This window comes from Glycine soja, chromosome 4, assembly GCF_004193775.1.
Source record: "Glycine soja cultivar W05 chromosome 4, ASM419377v2, whole genome shotgun sequence".
NCBI classification, from domain to species: domain Eukaryota; kingdom Viridiplantae; phylum Streptophyta; class Magnoliopsida; order Fabales; family Fabaceae; genus Glycine; species Glycine soja.
In genome coordinates this window covers 41728076-41755437 of record NC_041005.1, presented here as the reverse complement: position 1 = coordinate 41755437, position 27362 = coordinate 41728076, and the positions used below count along the sequence as shown (strand labels likewise).

The 27362-nt window shown below is 34.0% G+C and overlaps 3 protein-coding genes across 13 annotated transcripts; 2 read left to right on the top strand and 1 right to left on the bottom strand.

Moving 5' to 3' along the window:
- Window positions 1-3158: 3158 nt before the first annotated feature.
- Window positions 3159-7244, bottom strand: LOC114409718 (E3 ubiquitin-protein ligase MARCH4-like). 11 transcript variants are annotated; one of them, XM_028373290.1, is made up of 8 exons: window positions 7062-7244; window positions 6604-6892; window positions 6119-6190; window positions 5179-5246; window positions 4575-4731; window positions 4122-4199; window positions 3951-4057; window positions 3159-3848 (listed from the first exon to the last, which is right to left on the bottom strand). In XM_028373290.1, exons 2-7 carry the CDS (start codon window positions 6880-6882, stop codon window positions 3983-3985), a joined length of 729 nt encoding a protein of 242 aa, XP_028229091.1. In that variant the 5' UTR covers window positions 6883-6892; window positions 7062-7244; the 3' UTR covers window positions 3159-3848; window positions 3951-3982. The 11 variants fall into 11 exon arrangements, with proteins under 11 accessions (XP_028229091.1, XP_028229086.1, XP_028229089.1 ...); XM_028373285.1 differs by having other exon boundaries at window positions 3159-3627; window positions 3951-4040; window positions 7062-7232; XM_028373288.1 differs by having other exon boundaries at window positions 3951-4040; window positions 7062-7226.
- Window positions 7245-12086: 4842 nt separating this feature from the next.
- Window positions 12087-13935, top strand: LOC114409717 (protein EMBRYO DEFECTIVE 514-like). The gene is made up of 2 exons (XM_028373283.1): window positions 12087-12630; window positions 13377-13935. The coding sequence occupies exons 1-2, from the start codon at window positions 12223-12225 to the stop codon at window positions 13725-13727; spliced, it is 759 nt and encodes a 252-aa protein (XP_028229084.1). The 5' UTR covers window positions 12087-12222; the 3' UTR covers window positions 13728-13935.
- Window positions 13936-15575: 1640 nt separating this feature from the next.
- Window positions 15576-25522, top strand: LOC114409716 (protein RKD1-like). Its single transcript, XM_028373281.1, has 5 exons — window positions 15576-16042; window positions 24018-24120; window positions 24211-24362; window positions 24467-24807; window positions 25119-25522. Exons 2-5 carry the CDS (start codon window positions 24020-24022, stop codon window positions 25347-25349), a joined length of 825 nt encoding a protein of 274 aa, XP_028229082.1. The 5' UTR covers window positions 15576-16042; window positions 24018-24019; the 3' UTR covers window positions 25350-25522.
- Window positions 25523-27362: the final 1840 nt, after the last annotated feature.

The following is a 27362-nucleotide window of genomic DNA, read 5'->3' as shown; positions in this document are numbered from 1 at the left end:
TTGAGGACAAGGTGTTGTTTGAAGCGCGCGGGAATGATACGAATAGCAGTAAGAAGTTGCAAACAGCAAGGCCCAAGAGGCAAAGCCACACTCCCAGTCATTTGAAGGATTACGTATTAACTGCATAGTCGTTCCTGGGTGCATGCAAGTACGTAGGAGCAGCGCTAGTATCTTCTAGAAGAAGCTTAGGGGAATAAAGAATATTATTGTGGAATCTGTTAGCTTTCTGTTAGGACGTTAGCTTTCTGTTGCCCATCAGAGTAATAGTAACCATTATAAATGTAAGAAAAACACTTGTGAAAATAATAAGAAGCATTTCCTCAATTCTCCTTCTCTCTCTTCTATTTTCTCTCACTGGGAGGTTACTTGGGCCTCGAAAGCTAAGCTCCTGTGGAACATTAAGCAAAGACAAGGGGGCAGGCGTGATACATGTGACCCTAAGGCAAGTCAGGAGAATTATGTGACGGTAACTTTTTCACCTAAATTCAAGTGTATAAATACTTACTTTAGGTATAAAACCTAACTAACTTTCATTATCTACATAGACTCTCTTCTCCCAAACATTAACTTGAGCATGTCATGCTTCGTTACCTAACATTAAAATTTGAACCGGTTTCACTGAAAAATCATGTCTCCATCATTTTCGCCAAAAAATAATAAAAATATTTAAATACAAATCTTTTTACTATAACTTAATTCTAATCATAATTAATTTTATCCAAAATAAATTTTCAAACAAACACACTAAAACATAAAATAAAAGGACGCTAATGAAAGAATCTAAACGAGAAAACAAGAACGACAAACCAATAAGCATTTATAGTATAAGTTTTCCTGTTCTTTGTTAAATATCAAGTTTATTTAAGTAAGAGGTGTTGTCACCCAAACTAGAATGGTGACATGGCAACCAAGACAAAAAGGTAGAAGTAAGTGACTCATTTAAGAATGCTAATGCAACAGGGACAAGAAAACCATTAAAAGTAGAGAATTTTGGACGAAGGTAGGGAATAGCAGCCACTCCGGAAAAAACAAACCAACCAATAACAGGCTTTCATGTTCAAGCACTTTCTTTAAGCTAACATTCCTTTAGAATTCCAAGCTCTTCACTCCATGCAATAAAAATCGTAGTCTTGGTTTATAGTGCTCAATGGATTTCCTTTATGCTTTTCTTCCATCTACCTGTATTGCCTAGATTCAAAACACTTCTACCGAAGTTAAGTGATCTCTAAAACCTTTTAAGTACTGAAATGTTCAGTGGTACAAAAATTTATTCAACAAAATGTTCAGCATCTCTAAAGCACAACCACTGTTGATTTCAGCCAATTTCTCTTTCATTTTTTAATTTTTATATTTATTTAATAAAATACATGACAAGTAGTATTTCGTATTGAATTTGACCTCTATAGATGAAAAATGCCTTTGAGATTAGAGATTCCATTAAAAGTAATCAATTAAATTATCCAACGTTAATCATTAAAAAATTGATGAATATTTTACATCAAAAACACAATTAAAAAATATTTCACTAAAATTTAAATATGAATATATCCTTATTTATGTACTTTAAGAACAAGTTTACTTTAAAAGATCACCATTGAGACCCACTCCCTCCATTCAAAGATTTAAAAGAACACATTTTTTTAGCTTCTAAATCCAGTCTTTATGTTCCCCTTTATTTTTCCCACTTAGCCATGACGATCACACTTAACTATCTTCTTGTTATTTGTATTCTCTATCTCTCCCCCGTTTTTTCTTTTCTAATTTATAAATTTATGTGATTCCAGTATATAACTTACTTCATATGCTTAATGATGTATAACAATGAAAGAGGAAAGAAATTTAGGGAGGTGAATTGAAGAGCATAGCTAACGACTAAGATATTCTTTCTGACCACTTTAGAGCTGTATTAAAGTAAAAGAAATATGTGACCGTTTTCTCAAGGAAAAAAAAAAGTAAAAGAAATAAATGAACTGTTGCTTTCAAAAACAATCCTTCCTCCGCGAATACAGCTTTTAAGATTCATCAATGGTAATATAGTTGCTGAATCATAATAGTTTGGACCGAATGATTCTAGCTTATCACATAGAAATTAAAAGCTTAAAACGGCATGTGCTTATCCCTTTACAGTAAACCTCCATGTTACATATGTGTCGTGACTAATATATCTTTATGAAGGAGGCACTAAATCATATATTAGAGAGTGAAAAATTACTACATAATCAAGGATCACTATCTTCATGTGACACATAATTAATTTTTTTTATTAACAAATATTAATTTGTTAATTTTATTATAAATATCAGTTGAGAGATTTAAATTCACGATCTATTTTTTCTCCTTTTATCTTTCTCCAACCACTAAGTTAGCTCTATATTTTCCATAATCAAATTTTACTAACTCCCTTGTAACCTGTAAAATTCAATTATGTATAAAGTAACTATTGATAAAGACTATAGTCACATCATGATCTAAGATCATATAATAATTTCTTCCCAAACACTGAAAAAAAGAAAGAAAAACGCAGAAAACCAAGAGCCATAACTTTTGGAGATTACTTGATTTCGATAAAATCTCACAAAGGGGGCTGTGCCTGCACTTTATCAGTTTATTGTGCCCTCCTCACACCAGTTTGGACCAGTTTCACCGGCCAGGAATAAAAAAAGATGCACACACTGAGCAAGCTCAAATTGTTACATGAAAAAACAGAGTAATGGTATAACCAATTACTATTCAACGGTTTTCATTGTTTTCAACTGTTACAGTGACAGGGTTGTTGCTTCCTGCACCTCCAAGTTGCACCCTTTTCCGGAATGTTTTCTTTACCTTCCAAATTGACCATTCCAAAATCTATAATCATTCCAAAATATAATTTTACATTTAGGATTGATCGTTCTGGAAGCCAAAAAAGAGGTGTAGGAAGCAGGATGGAGGTGCAAGAAACAACAGCCCAACGACAGGTACCGAAAACCAAAATCAGAAAATATATCCAAAAAATGCTCCATATTTACTGATACATAACTAAGACAATTTTGATATGCTTTTCAATAAGCTCTTATGGAATAAGAAAATGAGATCAAATAAATCAAAATTTTGAGAAGTTAGATAAGAACTTTTAAGAAAAGTTAAGGTAGATAAATTAATTTTAACTATGAGACAAATTTAATATAATTTATTTTCTTATTTTCAAAATATATGAAGGATATCAAATAAATGTAAATTTGTATACAAATATTTTCATAGGTGAAGAACACTTTCACTTAACATCAATTTCCCAATTAGCAGCAGCATAAGCTGTATTTGGGCTGATGAGATAATGTATGCAATATACCTATTTACAGGAGACAGAAAGAGGGGGAGAGAGAGTGGGAATATAAATATAACCAGAGAAAGATACAAATGGAGAACCAGAAGCAGAGCCATCAGATCTTATTCTGCTGCACCACTGATCAGCCAACTACAATTTCTAAGGTCCTTGTATTAGCGATGACATTCCACAATACTCTTGGAAATTAATCGGTGAAAAACAGGTCCTGGTGATATTGCAAACTGCTAACCTTGCTGTTCCTCTGCTTGTAGCATAAATGCAAGTTCTTCAGCTGATTGCTGATCCAAAATAAATATATGATCCTGTTAGTTCATAAGAGAAAAATATAAACCAGAAAGTAAAGATGTACTAAAATAAGCACATCTTGAGAAGAGAACCCAGACAAAAGCATTTCCCATCTCTAAAACTTAGTCCACAAACACTATCAACTTTCAAGGTTTCTAGTAGAGACCACGCCATGTGCACCATATGTTGTTGGCATTCCTATTGGTACCTTCACTTAAATCTTATCATCTTAAGTGGCCTACCAAACGGCATCATATGATTAATCAAAATATGAAAAAGGAAAAAATGAAATGAAAACAATACAAATACTTCAATATTAGAATAAGCACAGGGTAGTAACTTGTCTTTGCCTTTGATGCTGTATTATGCGAATCATCCAGGCCATAAGATAGCAAGGAAGGATAACAGCAGCCGCACGGAGAAAGAAAAACTGGAAAACATTAAGTACTATGTAATCCATCAGTCAGCTATATAAAATGCAGCATGGCTAATCACTTTGATTGCAACTTACATAAAAATATGCTAAAGCTTTCTCCACATCAGCATTGAAGAGGGGAGCAGCATGCCTCAGAAGTAAAAGAGCCATTAACTGCAAATTTTGGGACAGACCCAAACACGAAAACTAAGGAAATGTACCATGAAAATGATTTAATACATGTGATTTTACTAATACTGGGACTTCTTTCCAAAGAAGAATTAACAGCAAACATAAGAGCGCTGCATCAGATACTACATCCCAGAAAAGCAATCACAAGAAAATAAATATTGCAACCATACACCCAACAAAAATACATGGGTAGGTACCACATATACATAAATATATCTGAAGGACAACAATCAGAAAAGGTGGAGTGGTTCCGTGGATAATAGGAAAGAAAAAATAGAAGAATTTTGAATTTCCATGCCTAATAAAACATCTAAAAACCATACTATTGAACTTCAATAACAAATTAAAAAGGCTTACGATTAGACCAACAGAGTGCCACAATGAAGTTCCACCAGTGCCAGCATTGACATAATCTTCATGCTCAGTCTCCGGAACTTGGTGCTCCAATGCCGCAATAGCCAAAAGTCGAGCATTGTGCAAATCTAAAGGACTACTAGAGATTGCCCAGTCATCACTGCTCAATTTGCAAAAGCGTATATGAAATCATAGCACAAGCAGCAATTACAATATAGGAAGACACAGTATCATTGTTAAATCATAGATCTACAGTTCACAAGGCAGATAATGATAGTTAGGCATGGAGAATAGGTATTCATAATATTGCAAGTGTATAAACTACATAAAAAGGAAATGAATATTGACTAGCATAAATAGTAAGATACCAATAAACAAGTTTAAACCCACCTACCCTCCAACAAATTCTTCACTCTTTCCATCAGAGATCTCTTAAATTTAGTCTCACTTAACATAATGAAGTGTAAAAGTAAAACAAATAAGCAAGAGAGAAATTGCCACCATATCTACATATGAATGAACACGTGTACATAATAGATTCCTGTGTATGTTAAAAAGAATAAAACATATGAAAGACATCAGGTCAACAGCCAAAAGGTGTAATTACCTGATACCAATTGAAGTATCTCCAGGCTGGCAGACAGGTGAATTTGCAGTATAACCAGGTTTGAATGGCTGTAAGTCAAGTAAATTTTTTTGTGAAAAAATATAACTTAATGTGAGCAATTAATTAATGCAATATGACTTCTTAATTGTTTTCCAACTTATCAGCTTTTGGTACTTAAAAGCCATTGATCTCTCTTTTACCTCATTACTTACAGCCATCTATTATTGCCGGGTCTTTTTTTGTTTTCCTCTAATCTTTCAGGGCATTCTCTTTTTCCTATATTGAGATTCTCCATAAAGTTAATTTTGTTGGAAACCCATCTCATTTGTGGCCAGTGGCCACCCCTAGCCCACCTTAATGCAGCCTCCATCACCTTCATTGTGTTGGGTGTGAGGGGGCACATTACGTAGAGATATAACCTAAGTAGTTCTTATAAGGCTTGGACAGTTTTCATTCTCCAAGCCGGTTTTTTAGGGTTAAGTCCTAAGCCTTAAATTTATTGTACACACATAATACTGGCAATTGCACACCAAGCATCTAGGAAGGAAAAAAAATGCACTGGCATTTTTGCTTTATACATGCCTCAATGATAGGCAGGCACTGATTCCCAAAACCAATCATCAACATGGCAGAATTAAAAGTTGCAAATAGATACTCTAATTAACTGTTAATGTAAAGTCTATCAGGGCTTTCCCACAATGTTCCCTCAATAGTTACATTATATAATCTATAAGCAAAATTATCAATATTCTGAGTGTATCCAACAAACCCCTACTCCATACACAGCCACAAGAAAATCAACACAAAACTCCTTAAAATATACAATGCCTAAAATTCAATTAAAACTAAGAATCAAGATACATGTCAATTACAATAAAAATGCTTTTTAACACAAGATATATCATACATTCATACTAATGCTAAGAGTTCAACAAGTCACCTTATTGCAGATTTCACAAATTGTATCACCCTTCTCGTAGCACCATAGTTGAATACATTTCGTATGAGCAAACTGGTATAAAAAGAAACCCCTATTATTGCAATTGTCAAGCAATAGTCAAGTGACCAACAATAATAAATCCAAAATATTTTATAGAATACCTGTTGTTAGTTATGAGAAAAGTATATAACTATAGCAATTCACACTATTTCATATGAAGATACATCAATATCAAGTCCACACTCCACAATTTCTTATACACACAATAACTGCTAGAAACAGTCATGCCTCTGATATCGGAACCATTGATTGAAGAAAAAGGAAACCCTCTTATTACAAACATCATGCTAGTACTTTTATCCCAAAGAATTTCACTGTTAACCAGCACAACTCATCATCTCATAGAAAGCAGCAATCTACCATTCTACTGTTCTCATTGCTTACTATCCTCATTGCTTAAATAGGAATATTTAGTATAAGAATACCTTCAAGGTTCCACTGCAAGCACAAGGTATGTCCAAATTTTGAAGGGTATCATCCTCCTGGCAAATGCGACATTCCACCATTTGGATAAGGTCTTCTTTTTCTTCTTCAAGTGTATCGCATTCCTTAACATCATTAACATGAGTAGCACCCTCAATGAGTGAACCTAAAGCATTACCATCACCACCATGTTGTGGTAGCAAAGTTCCAGGTGCTATAAGAGGGTCAAGGACAGATAAAACCACGTGCTCCCCCATTGTTCCTGAATCAAAAGAACCCATTGCATGCACTCTGTAATTAATTAATTAATTAACTAACTTTATACTTCAAACCCAAAAAAGCTAGAGCTAAATCAGAACTATGAGAAAAAGTGATGAAAAAATCGAAAAAATGAGAATGAGATTGATGGAAAAATTGGGAATTTTTCTTTGTTTATAAAAAGAATGAATGAATAAATTACCTGGAAATTAATGGATAGTAGTGAGAAAAGTGTAGTGGCGAAGCGGTGGAGTAAGAAAAGCGATGCCGAGCGAAAGAGTGAGAGTGAGAGTGAGAGAGCGGAGTTGAAGAAGAAATATATTTATTATTTATTAATTAATTGTTAAAATGGTGAAAATGCTGTTGTAAACTTGTACTAATGAGTGAAACGTAGATAGAAAGATACCCAAATTTCATTGATGTGTCGTATTGAGAAGAGGAGGGGCATAATGCACATGGACGGTGACTTGTCAGTACCTTGTCACTGATACTGACATGCCTTACCTTGCTTGCTGCAGTCGGTGCTCAATGGGCACTTCATTTTTATTTTTTCATTCACTAAACATCCATTTTGTTAATCACTCTTTTTAATTTATTTTTGAGAAAATAAAACGTTAAATTACCTTGGTCTATGAATTATTTAAAAATACTATTTAATTTTTTTTAGGTCATTCTCAATTATATAGTATAATATCTACATGGTCTCTAATTTCCTTTTATAACATGTTCGGATTTGCGTTCATCCTCCATATATGTGTCCATGCTAACTCTCTAAAGTGTAGCTTCCGCATCAAAGGCTTAAAATGATATGATTTTTCCTTTGACAGACTGTTTTCAAATGCGCATTTTATTTAGGTGTGTTTTCAATTCATTCATGTATTCATCCTAGTGAAGCTTATTAAGAGTCTTTTATTATTTGTGTCTCATTACTTTTGCACGGATATCACTCCCCACCCTTATCAATACTTGAGATGTTATATGCTCATTAGCTTCCATTTGGTTTGTCCTTAAACTTATAAAGTCCAACTGATTTCAAGATTGTTGGTTATCCTAACAAACCAACACAATGATTTTTCAATGTGTTTTGGTCTAACTCACACGCTTCTTAAGAAACTTTTCATGAGGTCACTCATCCCACAAGTTTCAAGTCAAACACGTTTAACTGTGAAATTTTTAAGTGATGAGCTACTGAAAAATAGATGTATCTTGTTGGTATAGGTAATACTAATTAATTCCTTTAGATCATCTTCAATTATATAGTCTCATACCTACACAGTCTTTAGATCTATCTCATTCATGAGTGTATTTGATTCATTCATGTATCTCTCCCATTAGAAGCCTGCTATAAGTCGTTCCTTGTTTGTGCCCCCATCACTTTTGCATCGATGATCAGTCCCCACCCTCGTCAGCACCCAAGATGTTATGATATATGATTTTTTTATCAAATTCATGCCCTAATTTTTGTTTCTTCTAGTTTGGCATGCCTTTTGAGATGGAATGTGGCTTCTTTTTCATTGACATCTCTCTAAAATCTTTCAAAGCATTTTCAAAGAAGTATAAGGCTATAGTAAAAGCTTTTAAGTGTTGTTATTGAGAAGAAACATATTTAGAAGCATAGCACAACTGTGAAGCATAAGCCTACAACAAAAGCTTCTCCATGACATAGATTCTTCAATCAGAAGTAGGACTATCAGAAGGAAAACTATTTAGAAGTTGGAAAGGCAATCATGTTTTTGGGTCAAAAGTGCAGATATAAGAAGTTGTATATGATCATAGGCATGATGTCGAGGATAGCATGAGTCAAGGGGTAGATATTAGAAGCTACACATGGATTAAAGTCATTAGAAGTTGTGTTGTAATTGGAACGCGAAGATAGACGTGTCTCACACTCCAAAAGCACACACTAGTCAAAGATGTATCCACAATTGGACAACACTAATTTTGATGTTTTTTTTTATCCTTGACATGGCCCAAGTCATAGGAACTCAAAGAAGACAATTGTTCTAGTAAAAAAACCATCAACTAATTATAGAAGAGAGGTTGCCAAAAGCAATAAACCACTCTTTTTCAGAAACAATCTCCAGAAAACTTCCCATGATTCAAAATTTGAATTCATGAGGAAGTCACCAAGGTCATAGCTTGTAGCAATGAACTTTTCTCAACAAATCCTTCAACGGATATAAGTTGAAAGTTGGCGACAATGGAGCAAAAGCAAAGATGAAGAAGACAACTCAATGAGTTGTATGGTTGAGGTTAAATCGAGCTAAATGACTATCTGCATGGACATAGACAACCCATGCAACATTTGAAATTCAACCTCCAACATCCAGAAATGGCTAGTTCCTTGATCAAGTCTATAAATTGATCAAGTGCAAATGAGCCAATTGCAAGGAAGATTGCCAAAGTTGTGGGTCAAGGTCAATTGAAAAACCCTTATATGAAGGAGCTTCCTTAGCCCGAAGCACTCTAGGTGAAAAGCCTTTATGTCTAACCTGAAAGTGTTTTGTTCAGCACTCCCTTGGTGTGAAGGGACAACAACAATTGTGTGTGTAGCTAATAACATGTGCTATTGAAGAGAGCTTGGAAGAGTAGTCAGGTGATTATTGTTTTTGAAGTTCTAGAACACAACAGGTAGTTGTGTGTGTCCAACAGAGGTGCTACTGAGGAGGATTAGAAAGAACAATCGAGTGATTGTGACTTCTTAGGGCCTAAGGAACATAGTAGGTTGTTGTGTGTGTCTAGTAGTAGGTGCTACTAAGGGTGAAGCCAGGAGAAGCTTGTTGAAAGAATACTTGGGTAAGTCAGTAAAGGTTAGAGAATACTAGTTGTAGGAGCCTAAGGGGAGGCTTCAAGAAAGAAATAATACCCAATTGTAGAAACTCGGGGAGACTTCAAGAAAGAAAGAATACTCAATTGTAGGAGCTTATGGAGGTTTCATGAAAGAAATAATACCACAAAGTGCTTGGTCTTAGTGGAAATCCTGTAGTTATAGGAACTGGACGTAGCCTAGGTTAGGTGAACCAACATAAATCATTGGTGTGATGTTTCCTCTTTTACTGCTTTTTATTTACTGTTGTCATGTTCTTAAAAGTGTTTATGTCTTGTAACTTAAATTTGATTTCTAATCAAGGGGTTTTTAAAAAACTGCTTTATCATTAAGAAACAACTCATATTTTGTGCAATCAAGTGAAAATCAGAAACTATAGTAGTAAATTGATTCAAAAGAACCCAATATTAATATTTTTATTATAAAAGCGACCTAAAATAGTCAATCAATCTAAGATTGGTTGAGGGTTTTGATCCCCCACACTTTAACCTTTTGGTTATTGAGCTTGGGACATGCATGCGCTTTGGTATTCAATTTTTTTATCACCTTTTTACTAATAGCATTCTCTTCCACCATTTGTGTCTCCAATATGATTGTCTCTTAAGAATCTACATTATTCTTTACCTTTTTCATGTTTCAATATAGCTTGTCTTCCCATTCAATTAAGAGATCACTAAAAATCCTAATAGTTCCTTTCATTGTCATTTTCTCTTTTGTAAAATATATTTCTTTGTATACAAAATTTAATAAGATTATTGTTTTAAAACTTAAATATGAGAAAATAGCATATGAAGCAAAATCAAATATACCTATTTTACTAACATAATATATCAATCTTACCATTAATTAAATTACATTGAAAGTAAATATTGGACCCCAATAATAAAAAAAAACTAACGACTAACAATTAATATTGATGGATAAAAAAATAATATCCACATAAAATATATTATTATATTATATACCATCAGACACATTGACACAAAATTGTTATAGTTTAACTAGTCATATCAAATTTGAGTTATAGGTATGTATTTGTGTTAAAACTATGTATTTGTGTTAAAAGTTTTAGTGTCCATAATAGTTCTATCTTACTGAATCAAGATTGCCTTTAGCTGAATATTCTTGTGATCTAGACCAATAGAAAATATTATTATATTATGTAAAATGTCATCTAAAATAGTCTAATTATAATTACATTTTTAGTAGGTTTAATGTCACTTTTTGTCCATTAAATTTCACATTTATTTCGATTTAATGCACTAAATTTTAAATGTTTAATTTTAAATTTTTATATTTTTGAAATTTGATTTTAATATTTTTTTTTATTTTCCATCAAAAACGTTAAACTACATCTAATTTTAAAGTTTAAAATAATTAATTTAAAATAGTGAGGATTTTAACCTCCACTATCTTTATTTTATTTAAAATTATAAACTTCTAAAAAGATATTATCATCCATCATCCTCTCCATCTTCTTCAACCTTCTACCATCTCCAAAAACCTCCATGACAAATCCAAAAAGATAGTGACGATTTTTAGTCATTAATATGTTAAATTGATCATCTTAAACTTTAAAACTAGGGATGTTCAAATTTAAACTGATCCAAAATAAAAACAAAAAACTGCTAAAAAAGCCAAAAATTGAATTAAATTGATTCCTTTTGAATTTGTTTGGATAATTTTTCTCTCAAACGGTTTGTGATTTGTGTTTTTGGAATCGAATCAAATAATAATACTTATATTACTTTAGTGTTATGTGTTTTATGTATATATTATTTGAGTTTCACAGTTATAGTGTTATGTATATAAAACTTATATAATGTATATCGTTTTTTTTAAACAACTTTTTTAAGATATGTTTGTTTTAAAATAAATTTGGTAGAATTATTATTGTATAAGGTTTAACATATTAATAAATTTCATAGATTGTTATTAATAATTTTTAATTTAATTAACTTTGAAAGATGAAAAGAAAATATATAAATTTTAATAAAATAATATTTTAGCAAAAACTACAAAAATCAAACCAAATTAAATTAAAAAATATTGATTTGGTTTAGTTCTAATTTTATGTTGAATGAAAACTGAGTTAAACCGAATAATATGTGTTTTATAAATTTGGTCGAGTGACTTTATTATGAATAATCAAATCAAATTGAGTTAAAAATACCACTAATTTAAACCTTAATATATCAAAACGAAATAAGTGAAAATTTTAATAGACCAAAAAGCCACGTTAAGGCTTACAATTAATATATGAACTTTAAAATAATAGATAACCAGAAAAAAAAAACTTTAAAATAATAGAAGTAATCAGATCTGATTATAATAATTCAAATCCAACTTTAAAGAGAGAAACATGACTAGTATTTAACGGGCCGGATTGCCTCCAAGGCCTAAACACACACCACAACCTCTAAGCTAAACTCTTGAGCGGAATATAAAAGCTGGGTAACTGCCCTTTCTAATAGATTGTAACTTCCCGCTCGCCATCACAATCTAGGGTTTTAGAATTTACCCAAAACCCTCTTCCATGGCAGAAGAAGCAGCACTGGAAGTCGTTGATCCCAACACCGCCGCTGCCGCCGCCGCCGTGGACATGGACGTCGAGAATGTCGAGGCCGGCGGCAACGGCGCCGAGCCGAACCAGAAGCGCGCCAGGGAGGAAGAGGAGCCCCAGGGCGGCGACGACGACGTTTCGAAGAAGCAGAGGGTGGACGAGGAAAACGAAAAGTCCGTAGAGGAACAACGCTTGGAGAAGCGCGATGAACAAGAAGAAGAAAAAGGAGAAGAAAAAGAAGCAGAAAAAGAAGAGGAAGAAGAGAAGGAAGCAAGTGGTTCCGTGAACTTGGGATTCAAGAGCTTCGGTTCTTCCTTGGAGATGTTTCATTACTTCTACAACTTTCTTCATACCTGGCCTCAATATCTCAATGTTAACAAGGTATTCCCAATAAGTCAATAACCCCTTTTCTTTTTTCTTCCTTTTTATTTTTATTTTTTTAATAGTAACTAGCAAGGTGTTTTTTTTTCGTTTGAGTGCTAAACGTGTAATTAATCGATTTTCTGATTTCCCCCTTTCATAAATTATCTTTTTTTTAATAGTTTCTAGTAGCTCGTCTGGATTGATTGATATTTAATTTTCTATGATTATGATTTCATAAACCCCTTATGGCCTTATCTCATATGGGAACTATTGATATATGATTTTCTATGATTGTGATTCCTAAACCCCCTATCTCTTGTGGGTTGATTATGATTTCATATAAGTATATAAATGTGCCTTCTTGTTGGGAGAAGAACATTTGTTGACCATCTTAGGTGCAATTTATCTGCATGTTATATCAAATATCAATTTATGTAGTTTCCTTGCAAAGGTGTTCATAACTACATTGGAATTAGTTGTTTCAATTTGCGGGTTTTTGAACCACTTTTCAGCGCCACCAAAGTGTTTTATGATATAACACACGTTCACTGAATATTTGCATGTCCCAGTTTCAAGTATTGAACCGTATGAAAAAAAACTCGTTGCTAAATGCCACCAAATGTTTAAATTGGGATTTGATACATTCTATTTTAGTATGCTGTTCTTATATCTTGATAATCTTTGATTCTGTCTTGATGTTGCAATAGCTGCAACTAGAATTTACTTCTTACTGCGAATCAATATTAACTTGTTTTGTGTGGCAGTATGAACATCTGATGTTGTTGGAGTTGCTTAAGAACGGCCATGCAGAGCCTGACAAAAAGATTGGTGGAGGGGTTCGTGCTTTCCAAGTCCGCAAGCATCCTACCTTCAAAAGCAGGTGCTTTTTCCTCATCAGGGAGGATGACTCTGCTGATGATTTTAGCTTCAGGAAGTGTGTGGATCACATTCTGCCCTTGCCGGAAGAGATGCATTTGAAATCCGATGCAAACAAGGCATTAGGTGGTGGTGGAGGAAAACATTATGGAGGAGGAAAGGGTGGCAGAGGGGGGAGGGGTGGAAGAGGAGGAGGTGGGCGTGGTGGCCATGGGAGAGGAGGAAAGTGGAGAAATTAAATATAATAGTTGCTGCTGGTCTGAGTTTTATTTTGATATCTAAAATGTTTTTTGTATACTTGCCCCGCATATTTCATGTTTCCTGCTAATTTACATTTCAAGTTTTTTGTTACAGTTATTTATGAGTTATGGAGCTTTTTGGGCTATATAATTACACATTTTGATTATGGCTGGAAATGAATCAAAACGAACTGAACTATACTGTCTAGCTTGGTTTGACTTGTAAGATAGTAATTTAAAATTTGACTCGAGTTGAATATGACCTGTTTTTTATAGATTGAACTTGGGTCGAATCAAGTTTGTGAATTGTTTGGTCGAGTTTGCATGTTTGAATCACATGAACCAAATATTAAAATGATACTATGAAAACAAATCAATTAAGCTAGTTTATGAACTTGGTTCATTAGCTTGGCTTGAAACTTAATTTAATTAAATGATTATACTATTGTGAATGTACATTAACGAGCTAAACTGGGTGAGTAAGACTAGGGTCAATTTTAGGCAATTTTAAGTTTTAGTCCAGTCCATTTGGCTCATGGAGATAAAAAATGAGGTGGATCTTGAACTAGTCTTTATAGCTAATTCGGTTAAGCCTCATTGATAGATAAATGTCAATTCTGTTCCTTTGCAATGTATTTTTGAGATTCACTTCATCAAGGTTTTGTCGAAAATGAACAATTTTAGCATTCAGTTCAACAAAAATTTGCAAGTTTGGTAATTGTGCAAACTCATGGATAATCGTTAATTTTGATTCGTTGATATACTCAAATTTTGGTTAGAATTAACCATGCTAGAAAGTTTTTTGGCCAGCCAAAGCTTGATGACTTTGGTATAGGGTGTTCATAGGCACGGTCATCCGTAAACTTGATTAGATTCAAATTGTCCCAAATGCTTCGGTTTTTTTTTTGTATCAAACTCAACCTAATTTGATTATTAAGGGTTAGGTAATAAATTTTAATTTTTAAATCTGTTGACCTACTCATTGATTTGTTTATTATTATTATTATTACTGATGAAGACAATTTTATAGAATTCTTTTAAGTATTTAAGATGAGATTTATTCATGTCACGCGTGATGTTGCAAATTAATTGAATGATATATTATGTTTCGTGCTAGATTATCATGTGCTTATTGGATTTTTAGGCGTTGAAATGCAATAGAATGTGAACTTGGACTTGTGCAACATGAATAATAGTTTGCTTCTATTTTACTTTTTTTCAATTATTTTAAAATTCAAATTTTTAGATGTGTGATCCAACTTAAACCAATCCATTTGTGATTGAATTCGTTTGGTATGATTTAAAAAAATTACACAAACTTGACTCATTCCAACCTTTAAAATTTTGATTGGATTAGGTTATAGGTTTCACAAGATTCAATTGAACCCTTTTCGTGGACACCTTATTTTAATAGCTGATTTACATTAGTGAATCAAGTTGTTTTTGATTACTTAATTGTCAACAATGATTTAGGTTATGTTAGTCTTAATTTTTCTTTTAACTAAAAAAATATTTTAAATTAAAAAAGGTGAAAATTTAAAATAAGAACTTCAAAATAAAAGTAAAAATTGTTTTTAATTTTTTTATTAACTAATTTGATGTTATGATTATTTTTTAACGGACGAAGGATTTAAAAGCACAATTTAAAAAGTATACACTTCAAAAGAGAAAATTATGAACTAAGAGTTTGCATCACTTTTCAACACTTAAATCTATAAAGATAGATAAATGAGATACTACTTTTGTTAACTGCTTTTGGTCTTCACTTTTATTAGACTATTATGCCCTTAATTAACAAAATATTAACAAATATGGATGTAATCAAATACATGAAGATCAGGAGGCATATCCATCTTTTTCTCTCCATTTTTTTTAACTCCTTCATGGTTTTATCATCAACTGATAAACAACTCCTTTACACATTTTTTTCTTCTTATTTTACACTTGAAGATTTAACTGCTCCAAAGCAATTTATACTGATAAACAACTCATTCACCTTTTTGTGCTTGAAAGCAATTTATACTTTTACAACTCCCACAAATTACCCGTGTGTTTTCCCTTCTCTTCTTTCTTCACCGACCCTAAATGCACACCCCACATCCCACACCCACTCTTATACGATGCACTCACCACCAGTCACCATCGTTCATCTGCTCACTATAGCGCCATTCCGCTGCACCGTCGATGCACCATCCCGTTGCACCGTGGTTGCGCTATCCCCTGCTCGACGCTGCTGCGTTGTGTCGTTGCTCGCCACTATGCCATCCCGTTGCGAAGTCGCTGCGATGTCGCACTGCTCGAACAACTTAGTTCAGGTACTTCCTCTAGTTGCTTCTACATATCCTTCTTCTCTGACTATCAGCCATTGAAATTGGAACCCTTGAATTCTATATGTTTTATGAACGTGTGTGTCTGATTCCTCTTCGTGAGTCTTTTTTTTGCAATAACACCATGTTTGGAGGCGGAATTTTGTGACTACTTTCAAGTGGGGTACCGAAATTGGTTAAAGATTGAGTTTTGGGTTTTGATTTTTAGTTTTTTTTTTTTTCTGTGTTTGAGTATTGGAATGCTAGGATTTCGTTTTGTAATTTTTTCTTTGGTGGATAAATTCAATTCAATTGTTTGTCCTTTGATTAAAGTTTGGTTGTTGTACAGTAACTATTTGGTACTTGGTTTAAAGTCATCCTATGATTTGTGTGTGATGCTGAAGCTTATATTGATTTTCTCCCATCTTGAACTGTGGTATAGATGCTTAATTAGTGGCCATTATGAAACTGGCAAAATTTGTTGGTAAAGAACTGTTCCGATGGATTTCCAGCGATCAGTATAGGTTCCTGTTCCAGTGTTCATCTCTTCCTCTGCAGGACTCTAATCATATTTTATAAAAAAGGCAGTTTTTACGGAATAGTGGTAAGAAACAACTTAATCCAATCAAACAATTAACAAATATCAAAAAATTATTTTAACAGTAAATATCAATCAATATAACAAAATAAATATTAAAAAAATATAGTTGTGCATAAATTTTCATGAAAAAAATCAACAAAACCTCTTTTATGTTTTAAATAATTAAAGAATACATGATTAAATAGTTAAAGAGATATCACCATGTTCAAATTATCTCTATTCTCAACATTTATTATGCGTAAGTTAGTCTCTAGGATATAATTTTTTGTAACTGCCCGTTGGCAATTTTATTAGCTTGCCCTTTGTTAATTATATACTCTCCCACTTAAAGTAAAAATATTTTGGGATTTAAAAATCTAACATTTAGTAAATTTAGCTCCTAAATTTTTCTCTCTCTCTCTCTCTTTTTTTAAAAAACTTCTGTATATGTCTAGATGATATACTATCTCTTAATCTGATGTGTCATCCTTATAAAAGAAATTATAATTTTATTTTAATTTATAATATGATTGTATGTTAATTTTAATTTGTTTTTATTAAAATAATCTGACGTGTCATCTATATAAGAGAAATTATGATTTTTTAGGATAAATTACAATTTTTTAATTTATAATATGACGTGTATATTAATTTTATTAAAAAACATTATACAACCACTCACATATATAAAAATTATAATAATATTTTAACACAATAAAATCACGGATACTTAAAAATTTGTCAAATGCATTTTGTATTATATAAAATTAATTTATGCAATATATTATTGTTTATTTTCTGCATATACATATTATATTTTGAAATAATTTAATGACCATAAAGAAGAGAGAGAAAATGATGCTATTCACGTACCTAAAGTGACCAAATGACCGCATGCTTTTATTATAGTATACGTGAAATATTTATACACTTGAAGGAAAGAGAAATCAATGTTAAGCTAGTTGTTATACCAGAAAACTGAAATGCTAATCGTTTGTAACAACTGATCCTAACTAACTCAAGACACTAACTCACTAACTCGTGCTACTCACTCACTTAATATTCGCTAAGAGCCTCCCTCAAGCTGGGAATGGACCCAGCTTGGAACAGAGACCTTGAAATAAAGAAGGCGAGAGTGGCTTCGTGAGAATATCAGCTAGCTGCAGGTGCGAAGAAATGGGAAGCAGTTTGAGCAGTCCTTGATTGACCTTGTCGCACACGATATGACAATCGATTTCTATATGTTTAGTTCGTTCATGGAAGACGGGGTTAGAGGCTATCTGAATGACGGACTGATTGTCGCAGTAAAGAGTCGCGGGCTGAATGAAGGGTACCCAAAAATTGTGGAGAAGATACGTGTGCCATTGAATCTCGATGTGGTAGATGCTAAGGCTCAATACTCCGCCTCAGAAGAGCTTCGCGAAACGGTGGGTTGTTTCTTTGAACGCCAGGAAATGAGGGAGGGACCGAGATATACTGAGAATCCGGTGATGGAACGCCGTGTATCACGACAACCGGCCCAATCGGAGTCACTGAAAGCCTTGAGCTGTAGAGTACCGTGAGCAGCGAGGAATATACCAGAACCAGGTGATCCCTTGAGGTACCGCAAGATACGAAAGGCTGCTTGTGAATGAGCAGAAGTTGGGTGAGCCATATATTGGCTGAGTTGTCGAACAGCATGAGTGATGTCGGGACGAGTATTGGTGAGGTAAATGAGTCGTCCAATCAAATGTCGATATGAGGAGGAAGAAGTCTCTGATAAAGGAGTGCCCATCGAAGCTGTTAATCGTGTGGAATAGTCCATGGGAGTGGAAGCTGGTCGAGATGCAAGCATGCTTGAGTCAGATAATATGTCCTGAACGTACTTGCGTTGAGATAAGTGGATACCCTGGCTAGTGCGAGCAACCTCAAGACCGAGAAAGAACTTTAACGTGCCAAGGTCTTTGATGCTGAAAGCTTGATCAAGGAGCTTGGTGATATACGCAATAGTGTCGAGATTGTTACCTGCTAAAATGATGTCATCAACATAAACAAGAATAGCAATGATATCATTATTATGGAAGTGTAGAAAAAGAGAATGATTAGCTGAAGACTGTCGGAAGTCGTGGGAGATGAGGAAAGAAGAGAGCCGAGTGAACCATTGACGGCTAGCTTGTTTGAGTCCATATAATGAACGTTGAAGACGGCAAACGAGGTTGGGATCATGCCCAGCAAGGCCAGGGGGAAGAGTCATGTAGACTTCCTCGTCAAGATCCCCATGAAGAAAGGCGTTGTTTACGTCGAGTTGCCTTAGGTGCCAATTGTGAAGAGCAGTAAGAGCAAGAAGTAATCTTACAGTAGTGAGCTTAGCCACGGGAGAAAATGTATCGAGGAAGTCCAACCCTTCTAATTGGGTATACCCTTTTGCTACGAGACGCGCCTTGTATCGTTCAACAATGGCATCAGCTTTGTATTTGATCTTATATACCCATCGACATCCAATAGCTGTCTTATGTGGTGGTAGCGGTGTAAGAGTCCAGGTTTGGTTCTGTTGAAGAGCTTGTATTTCAGCCTGCATTGCCTTAATCCAGCAGTCAAATTTTGAAGCCTCAACATAAGAGTTGGGTTCAGTGTTTACCGATATTGACATAACAAATTGTCGATGGGAAGGAGAAAGGCGGGAATAAGAGAGGACAGAGTGTAGAGGATACCGAACATTACTCGCAGTGGTATTAGCTTGAGAAGTGAGTGCACGGTGGTAATCTTGGAGGTAGGTGGGTGCTTGTTTTGGTCTCGTGGAACGTCGTAAAGGAGGGTAAGTGGTATGAGGAGATGATGGATTGTCACTGGGTGGAATGGGAGAATCAAAGTTTTCGGTGTTGCTTGAGAAAGGAAGTGGTGATATAGAAGTATGAAGGGTGGGTAAAGTTTGGTTATCAGGGAAAAGAGGAAAATGGTCTTCATAGAAGACAATGTTACGGGATGTAGTGATGTTATGGGAATGAAGGTCATATACGAGATACCCTTTGGTGTGTGGTTTGAAACCAATGAAGATGCATGGGTGGGCACGAGGGTCAAGCTTTTGTCTGTGGGATTTGAGGGTACTCATGTAACATAGGCAACCAAAGACTCGAAGGTTCAAGATATCACAAGGACGCGCATATAACTGCTCGTAGGGAGATTTGTTATTCAAGAAGGGAGTAGGAGTGCAATTGATCAAATATGCTGCATGAGGTAATGCAAAACAACAAAAATTAAGGGGAAGATTTGCTTGAAATAAGAGAGATCGTGTAACATTCAAGAGGTGTTGGTGCTTACGTTCAACAATGCCGTTTTGCTCAAGGGTCTCCACACAAGTGGTTTGATGAATGATTCCCTTTTGAGCATAAAAATCATTTATAAGAAATTCAGCACCATTATCACTACGTATGGTTTTTATGTTTTTATTAAATTGTGTTTCAACATATGTAACAAAGTTAATAATGATCTTTCCAGCCTCAGCTTTTGTTTGCATTAATTAAGTAAATCCATGTAAAGCCAGAGTGATCGTCCACAATGGTTAAAAAATAGCGATGCCCATACATAGAAACTTTTGAACATGGTCCCCATATATCTACATGTATGAGATAAAAAATGTTTAATGCGTGTGAAGTGCTTGAAGAAAAGGATGATCGTTTATGCTTTGCATAGTGACATGTAGTACATACGAAATTCTTATTATTATGCAAAGAGGGATAGTAAGATTGCATAACTTGCAGTCTTTCTAAAGAGGGATGACCCATACGGAAATGCCATAAGTCTATAGGAATGACGTTACATTTTGGATGAACAATGGTGGAACATATGGTTCGTGAGTTGGGTAGTTTTAAGATGAACTGATAAAGGCCATGACTCACTTCAACTGTACCAATCTTCGCTTTGGTGTTGGTATCCTGCAAAACACAAGTATTAGAAGAAAAGATTAGTTCGTAATTGGTTGTAGACACGAGTTTGGATATGGATATGAGCTTAAAGGTAAAGGAGGGTATGTATAGAACATCATTCAAGATAATAGAAGGGGTAAGGTGCATTGTTCCTGAGTGGGTAGCATGAACTTGGTGGCCGTTTGGTAGCTTAACCATATTGGGACTGACTTGATGATATGAGTGAAAATTGGCCAAGGAAGAGGAGACGTGGTCAGTGGCTCCTGAATCTAATATCCAGGAGATGGAATCTGCTGTTTTGAAAGAGAGAAGTGTACCTGGTGAGGTGTTAGTGGAACATGAAGATATGGATGCAACCTGGGATTGGGTAGGGGTTGAGCTTCCTGAAGATGGCTGTTGTATTAAAGCGAGCAAAGCTTGATACTGCTCTGGTGAAAAGCGAACCAAATCGTGAGACTCATGGCGCTGCATTTGGTCACTTGCGGCTTTTCCTTCTACTGCCACAATGTTATTTGCTACCACTTTGCCATTGCCAAACTTGTATCCCGGAGGAAATCCGTGCTTCTTATAACATACATCTATGGTATGTCCTATTTTCCCGCAATGAGTACAGGTTTTTCCGTTTCTTGTATTGTAGCTTTTGCTTCTTCCTTCATAGCTTGAAGGCACACCGTGTTTCTTGTAACAAACACTCTCGGTATGGCCAATTCGTCCGCAAAATTCGCAAACAATCTTGACAACATTGATTGAAGCTTTTTCTTTTGATTCAAGATTGAAGTTTGGGAGGGAATTAGTACCTGATAGCTGACGTTCTTGTTGAGCCATATAAGAGAAAATCTTTGGTATTGTGGGCATGGGTTCCATGAGCAACATGCGAGATCGTACATTGCTGTATTGCTCATTCAATCCTCGTAAAAATTGCATGGCTCGATCTTCTAACTTTCGTTGGGCAATGATAGTGAGGACTGAGCTTTGTGAAATACTCTGTGATAGAGAGGGTACCTTGTTTCATTGATGAAGCTTCTTGTTGAAGATCAGAGATTCTCAAGAGATCTCTTTGCGTGTATTGGGATTTCAGATCATTCCATATTTCCTCAGCTTTGTTCATCCACAAAATGCTTTGCCTAATCGCAACTGATATTGAATGCACTATCCACGATACCACCATGTTGTTGCAGCGGCTCCATGCTCCATAGGTCCTATCGGTTTTCAGCGGTTCTGGTGCATTCCCATTTATAAACTCCACTTTATTTTTGGCACTTAGTGCTGTTACCATGGACCTGCTCCATGAATGATAGTTGCTCGAATCTAAAACTAGCGAGACAAGGGCTACAACTAGGTTTTTCGCTTGGATGAAGGTAGAGGTAGCTCTCTGTGTTTGGTGTTAATTCATTCATGGTGAGTGGAGTAAAGAAAAAGGGAAGCTAAAATGTGAATATGAGTGCGCAGCAGAGCTCTTTATGAAAAGAGCTCTGATACCATCTGAAACAATTTAATGACCATAAAGAAGAGAGAGAAGATGACGCTGTTCACGTACGTAAAGTGACCAAATGACTGCATGCTTTTCATTATAGTATACGTGAAATATTTATACACTCGAAGGAAAGAGAAAACAATGCTAAGCTAGTTGTTATACCAGAAAACTGAAATGCTAACCATTTGTAACAACTGATCCTAACTGACTCAAGACACTAACTCACTAACTCGTGCTACTCACTCACTTAATATTAGCTAAGATATATAAAATTTTATTCAACATATGTTATATATAACTATATATATACATTAATATATATCAAATTCAATACATTAAAAATATAATAGCAAAATAAAAAGGTGGACGCCATACACCTGTGTACCGTAGGATATATAGTATGGAGAATTTGATCAGTATGGCCGTTACGTTACACATCACTATGGTAAAAATGTTTTAGTCCATTTCTCTGGCCTTAAGTTGAAATTAAAGGGAGCCTTCAGTTGGAATTAATGGCAGAAAATTAATCAACGGTAGGAATTATATTCCGAAGAAAAAAGGAACAAGTAGCCTTCCAAATGCTTTCCCTAAATATGGTAGTAATATTTAATTACATGCAGTCTGAACGTTTTGCTGTAATTGGGTTTTGTTAATTATTAACTTAAGAAAAATGTTGATAACTAAAGCGTTTCGTTAACTGGTAAGGATAATGATTACGAAATTAATACATAGAAAAAATATTTAAAATTACGTTTTATAATAATACCTAGTAATAAAAAAAATCATTGTAGATTTTTAACCCCTACCCTTAAAAAATCATTATTATTTGCAATAATAAAAACTAAAAAATTATTATTGTAAATTGTAACATTTAATATTATCAATTCATTTTTATGCTAATTTTTAATAAAAATATTTTATTTATTAATTTTTTATCATTAACCGTAAGGTAATAGTTAACGAAACCGTATACAATTAATAAAATTGTTGCATGCTTAATATATAGAGGTTTTTGATCACTTTTTGTTATTTAAAAATTAAATCAAGAAAAAAATAACCATATAAAATTGGCTAATTATTACTCCCTAGTGAACATACTTATATCAGTAGCATTCTCATTTCTCAATCATATTGGATATGAAGTTAACTATGAATTGATAGTAACTGATATGTAGGACCGCCTTTTGAATTCAATATTACTGTGAGGCTAGGTTTAGGCTGAAGAAGCTTTCTAGAAAAAAAAACTTACTAATAGTGTTGTTAAGATATTAATTAAAAAATTAAAAGAAAAAATATTTATTTTAAACATCATAAGAGAATATAAAAATAATCATAAATATCATAATTTTTCACACCTCAATGAATTTTTTTCTTTTTTTTAATTCCTTAATAATGACATTGGACACAGAATAATTTGAAAAAAAAAATATTGAAGAACCTCGTCTCTCGTTAGATTAGAGTTGCAATCATATACTGTACTACTAGTACTTCATTAGCCACTAATTATTAATTCTCATCATCTCTCTCAGAAAACGTGGGCCGAAAACAGTTATTGTTACTGAGAGTTACGAATGAAATAAATAACATTTAATACATTTTAAAAATCAAGAGTACTAATTTTAATTTTCTTTTGTTGAATGGTACTAATTTTAGTTTATTGTAAACATTGTTCATTTTAGTACAATATTATATATTTATTTATATTTAACATAGATACTATTTTTTGATGATTTAAACATAGATACTATTCTTCATTTCTTATCGGTTCATAAAAATGAAAATTGAAATATACATTTTGTAGAATATTAATATCCAGGTATATCTGGGTAATTGAATTCATCTTGTAACTCATGATAGTAGCGCACACGTTAAACATTAAATCATGCGGCGCGTACATTCTCCAAAAGTTAATTACCTCACTAGTTTCATTGATTCATCCTCATCATCATGAAATTACTAGCCATTTCGAATATATAGTGCCAATTTCTCTGCTCATTTCACATGTACACTACTATGCTGTCAACATAGACATGGAGAATCAGCAACTCACGTTTTGGAAGTCCAATTATGAAATTGATGACTATCCATTTGCACCTACGTGCCAATTTTCTTCATATGATTATTGCAGCTGGTAAAATCTTCTGTGTCCCCATAATTTCTCTAATTCTAAACATTCCAGTTTATGAGAAAGTTGACATGTTAATACCTTTAATTTTTGCAGGGGTAATGCCAATGATGGGTATCATTGGCCATATGAATTTCCTTTGCAAGATAGCTATCTTGATGCTATCCCTTATATGAAGTGTTATTATCCTCATGACATTTTGTATGAAAGTACTCTTCCCATTGAACCAACCTCACTAAGCATAAGAGGTTATAGTATCAGTATATATATGAGTCATTTCAAGTCTTCATAATACTATATCCATTGTTCTTGTCCTTGTTTTGATAATGTACCTTATAAATTTCTATTGCAGACTATGACTTTTCAGATGTTAAAAATGTGCTTTCTGCGTTGAACGAAACCGATGGTTCGGATCATAAACCTGCTTTTTCATCATGCAATGATGGAGAAAGTGTAGATGAAATGCAGGAAGATTTGAAGGGTAAGAAATGCAGAGAAGAGGGAATTAGTAGCAGTGCGAAAATGTTGTCAAGGAAAACCGTTTCTCAATACTTTTACATGCCAATATCTCAAGCCGCAAGAGAGCTCAATGTGGGCCTCACACACTTGAAGAAAAGGTGTAGGGAGTTAGGAATTCAGAGGTGGCCACATAGGAAGCTACTGAGTCTTCAAACCCTAATAAAGAATATACAAGTAAGTTCTGATTATTGTGTTGTGTGAATTGCTTAATTATATATATACATTGTGTCCAAGGTTTTAAATTGTGGTCTTTATGGCCAATTTGTCATATTCTTTGGTATCATGGAAAAAATTTGGTTACGATTGTGATTGATGTGACTATAATTATTGTCACAGAGACTCCAAAAATCTTATCATTGTGACCAAAATTATGACTGTCAACCATGTTTTAAAGCCATTATTGTTTCATATAAGAAGATAATTTCAACTTGTTTATAAAGTTGAATTTTCTTTGTTGTATTATTATTGTTATCAATTGGGTGTAGGAGCAAAGAGAGACCGGGGGCCATGAAAATGATGAAAAAACTAGGGCTGCCATTGAGATCTTGGAGAGAGAACAGAGGAAGGTGGAGGAAATGCCGGATTTGGAACTTGAGGATAATACAAGAAGGCTTAGACAAGCTTGTTTTAAGGCTAACTACAAGAAGAGGAAACTCATGGGGATGAGGCTCATTGAACCCGATTCTTCTCTTAGTGGTCTATTTAACAAGTATTGACACAAGCTAGGGGTGAATAAAACTATCATGAAATTGAAGCATATAAACTAGACACCAACTATCTTTAGCCTCGTTCTACTTTTAATATACAATGTTATATAATATTATCATAAGGTGTTCAATCAAGATTATATATACATATATACGTATGCTGTGACTATTCATAGTGTTCATTTCCTCCCTCTTTTTTTTTTTGGGCTCGTTTGAGCTAATGGATAGATTACTATATGTCATCTTTCTGAGCATTTGCTTACTACGATTTAGAATTACGATGAGGAATTGACAGGGATTTTCAGTTAACGTTAATCATTATTGACATTCTTTCTCCTTTCAAAAGATCCGGTGTAAGGCAATTCATAAAGAAAAAAAAATTAAAGATGATTTTTTGCAGTTTCACACTAAATCTATAATTTGATAATTGGTTGTTTTCACTGATATTGACTGAGAGTCAGAATTGATTATAGGAGAGTAAGAGGTATCCAAATGTTTTGAAACTTGAAAAGTTTTTACAACTGAGATGTGATGCGATTGTGGTCATATCAATAACATTTGTCTAAGGACGAGTTCTAGCATGCGTTGCGTGCGTGAGTGGAGTAGGTGCTGCAGCATGCAAAGTTTTTTGAACCGTTTGATGAAGGAATTCGTTGGAGATCCGTTGGGACGGACCACAATGGATTGAAGTTTAGCTTTTTCAAAAAAATGAATTTCAAAATGGAGGTGGACTAAGCCACGGAAACCAAATGATCCCATCAAGAGCCCCCAAAGATTTCAAATATATATATATATATATATATATATATATATCGGCATATACACTTTCTTACTAACAATTTTTTGAAGTTAGTAATATAGTGTCATTGCATTGCCATTTCTTTCAAATAAGCAATTAGGCCAAATTTTTGGTGAATGAAATTGTATGTTTGGGAAACACTAAGACGGCCGTGTTTTCTATCCCAATCAATGATGAGTTCTTAAAATTTAAATAACAAAATTGACTAATTAAGAAACTTTTTTGGGTCAAACAGTCTCTTATAGCATTGGAGTCCCCCAATTCAACACTTCAATGTTCAACAATGAACTTCAATGTTGAAGAGGGTAAACTTTTTTTGGAAAAGTTCTTGAGTGAGGAGATTGGTGGCGGTGTTTAGAAACAAAGTACAGGTTGAAAGTGAAGAAGGAGAATGACGCGGAGGGAGGTCATGGAATGTGTGGAGACTGGAGAAAAGGGAAGAAAGGAAAAAAAAGGTAAACAAAATTTTAAGGTAAAGGAGAGTAGGATCAATTTAGGACATGAGTGCTTATATTTTGATAACCAAAAGTTTTAAACATCTAATTAACAATTTTTTCACCAAAAGTTTTAAACATCTAATTAACAAATTTTTCCCTCTCTATGTCTCTTTTCATATCACATTATTTCATTAATCAAATCAATTATTACTCTCTCATCTCTTCTTTTATCTTGTCAAGGTGTATACAACTAAAGAGTTGTTTAAGAAACATTTCTCTTTAAGACTTTTGTCCAAGGCAACTCAGCATGCATGGGTCCACCTCAAATATTAAAACCATTTTTAAGAAAAAGATAAAGTGTGCTCTAATGCAGTTATTCTCTGACAATGTCCATCTTCCGTTAAAAGCTCTTTTATATCTGATAGTTCAATTTACTTTCGCATGGTGCAACACATACTTAACTCACGCACGTTAGAAGACGTCTAGTCTAAGTATTGAGGATTTAAAAGTCTCCACAATTGTAATCATTACCATATTTAGCACTATTAAGTGTTATTTTAGTAATTAGCATGATTGAAAGAATATAAGATCTCCAGAAAGACTCTCAATTGCTTGGAATGCGATTTCTTTCTATTACTCGTTTAATAATTGAGTGTTAAAAAAAAATTGTGTTGCTACCTAGTATTGCCACCCTATTTTTGTATTATATAATGCGAGTGCACAAAGGTGATCTTGAAGATGTTTATTTCAACTTCATGTTTTCCCCTTATGAATGCCTTGAGCATT

Excerpts from the sequence above, each read along its gene's own strand:
- LOC114409716 (XM_028373281.1), top strand. The coding sequence starts at position 24,020 with ATGGAGAATCAGCAACTCACGTTTTGGAAGTCCAATTATGAAATTGAT. Across the intron at positions 24,121-24,210 it reads TCATATGATTATTGCAGCTG|GGGTAATGCCAATGATGGGT; the intron begins GTAAAATCTTCT and ends TAATTTTTGCAG. Across the intron at positions 24,363-24,466 it reads AACCTCACTAAGCATAAGAG|ACTATGACTTTTCAGATGTT; the intron begins GTTATAGTATCA and ends TTTCTATTGCAG.
- LOC114409718 (XM_028373284.1), bottom strand. The coding sequence starts at position 6,882 with ATGGGTTCTTTTGATTCAGGAACAATGGGGGAGCACGTGGTTTTATCT. Across the intron at positions 6,191-6,603 it reads CTTGCAGTGGAACCTTGAAG|TTTGCTCATACGAAATGTAT; the intron begins GTATTCTTATAC and ends TTTTTATACCAG. Across the intron at positions 5,247-6,118 it reads TTTGTGAAATCTGCAATAAG|CCATTCAAACCTGGTTATAC; the intron begins GTGACTTGTTGA and ends CTTGACTTACAG.
- LOC114409717 (XM_028373283.1), top strand. The coding sequence starts at position 12,223 with ATGGCAGAAGAAGCAGCACTGGAAGTCGTTGATCCCAACACCGCCGCT. Across the intron at positions 12,631-13,376 it reads AATATCTCAATGTTAACAAG|TATGAACATCTGATGTTGTT; the intron begins GTATTCCCAATA and ends TTTGTGTGGCAG.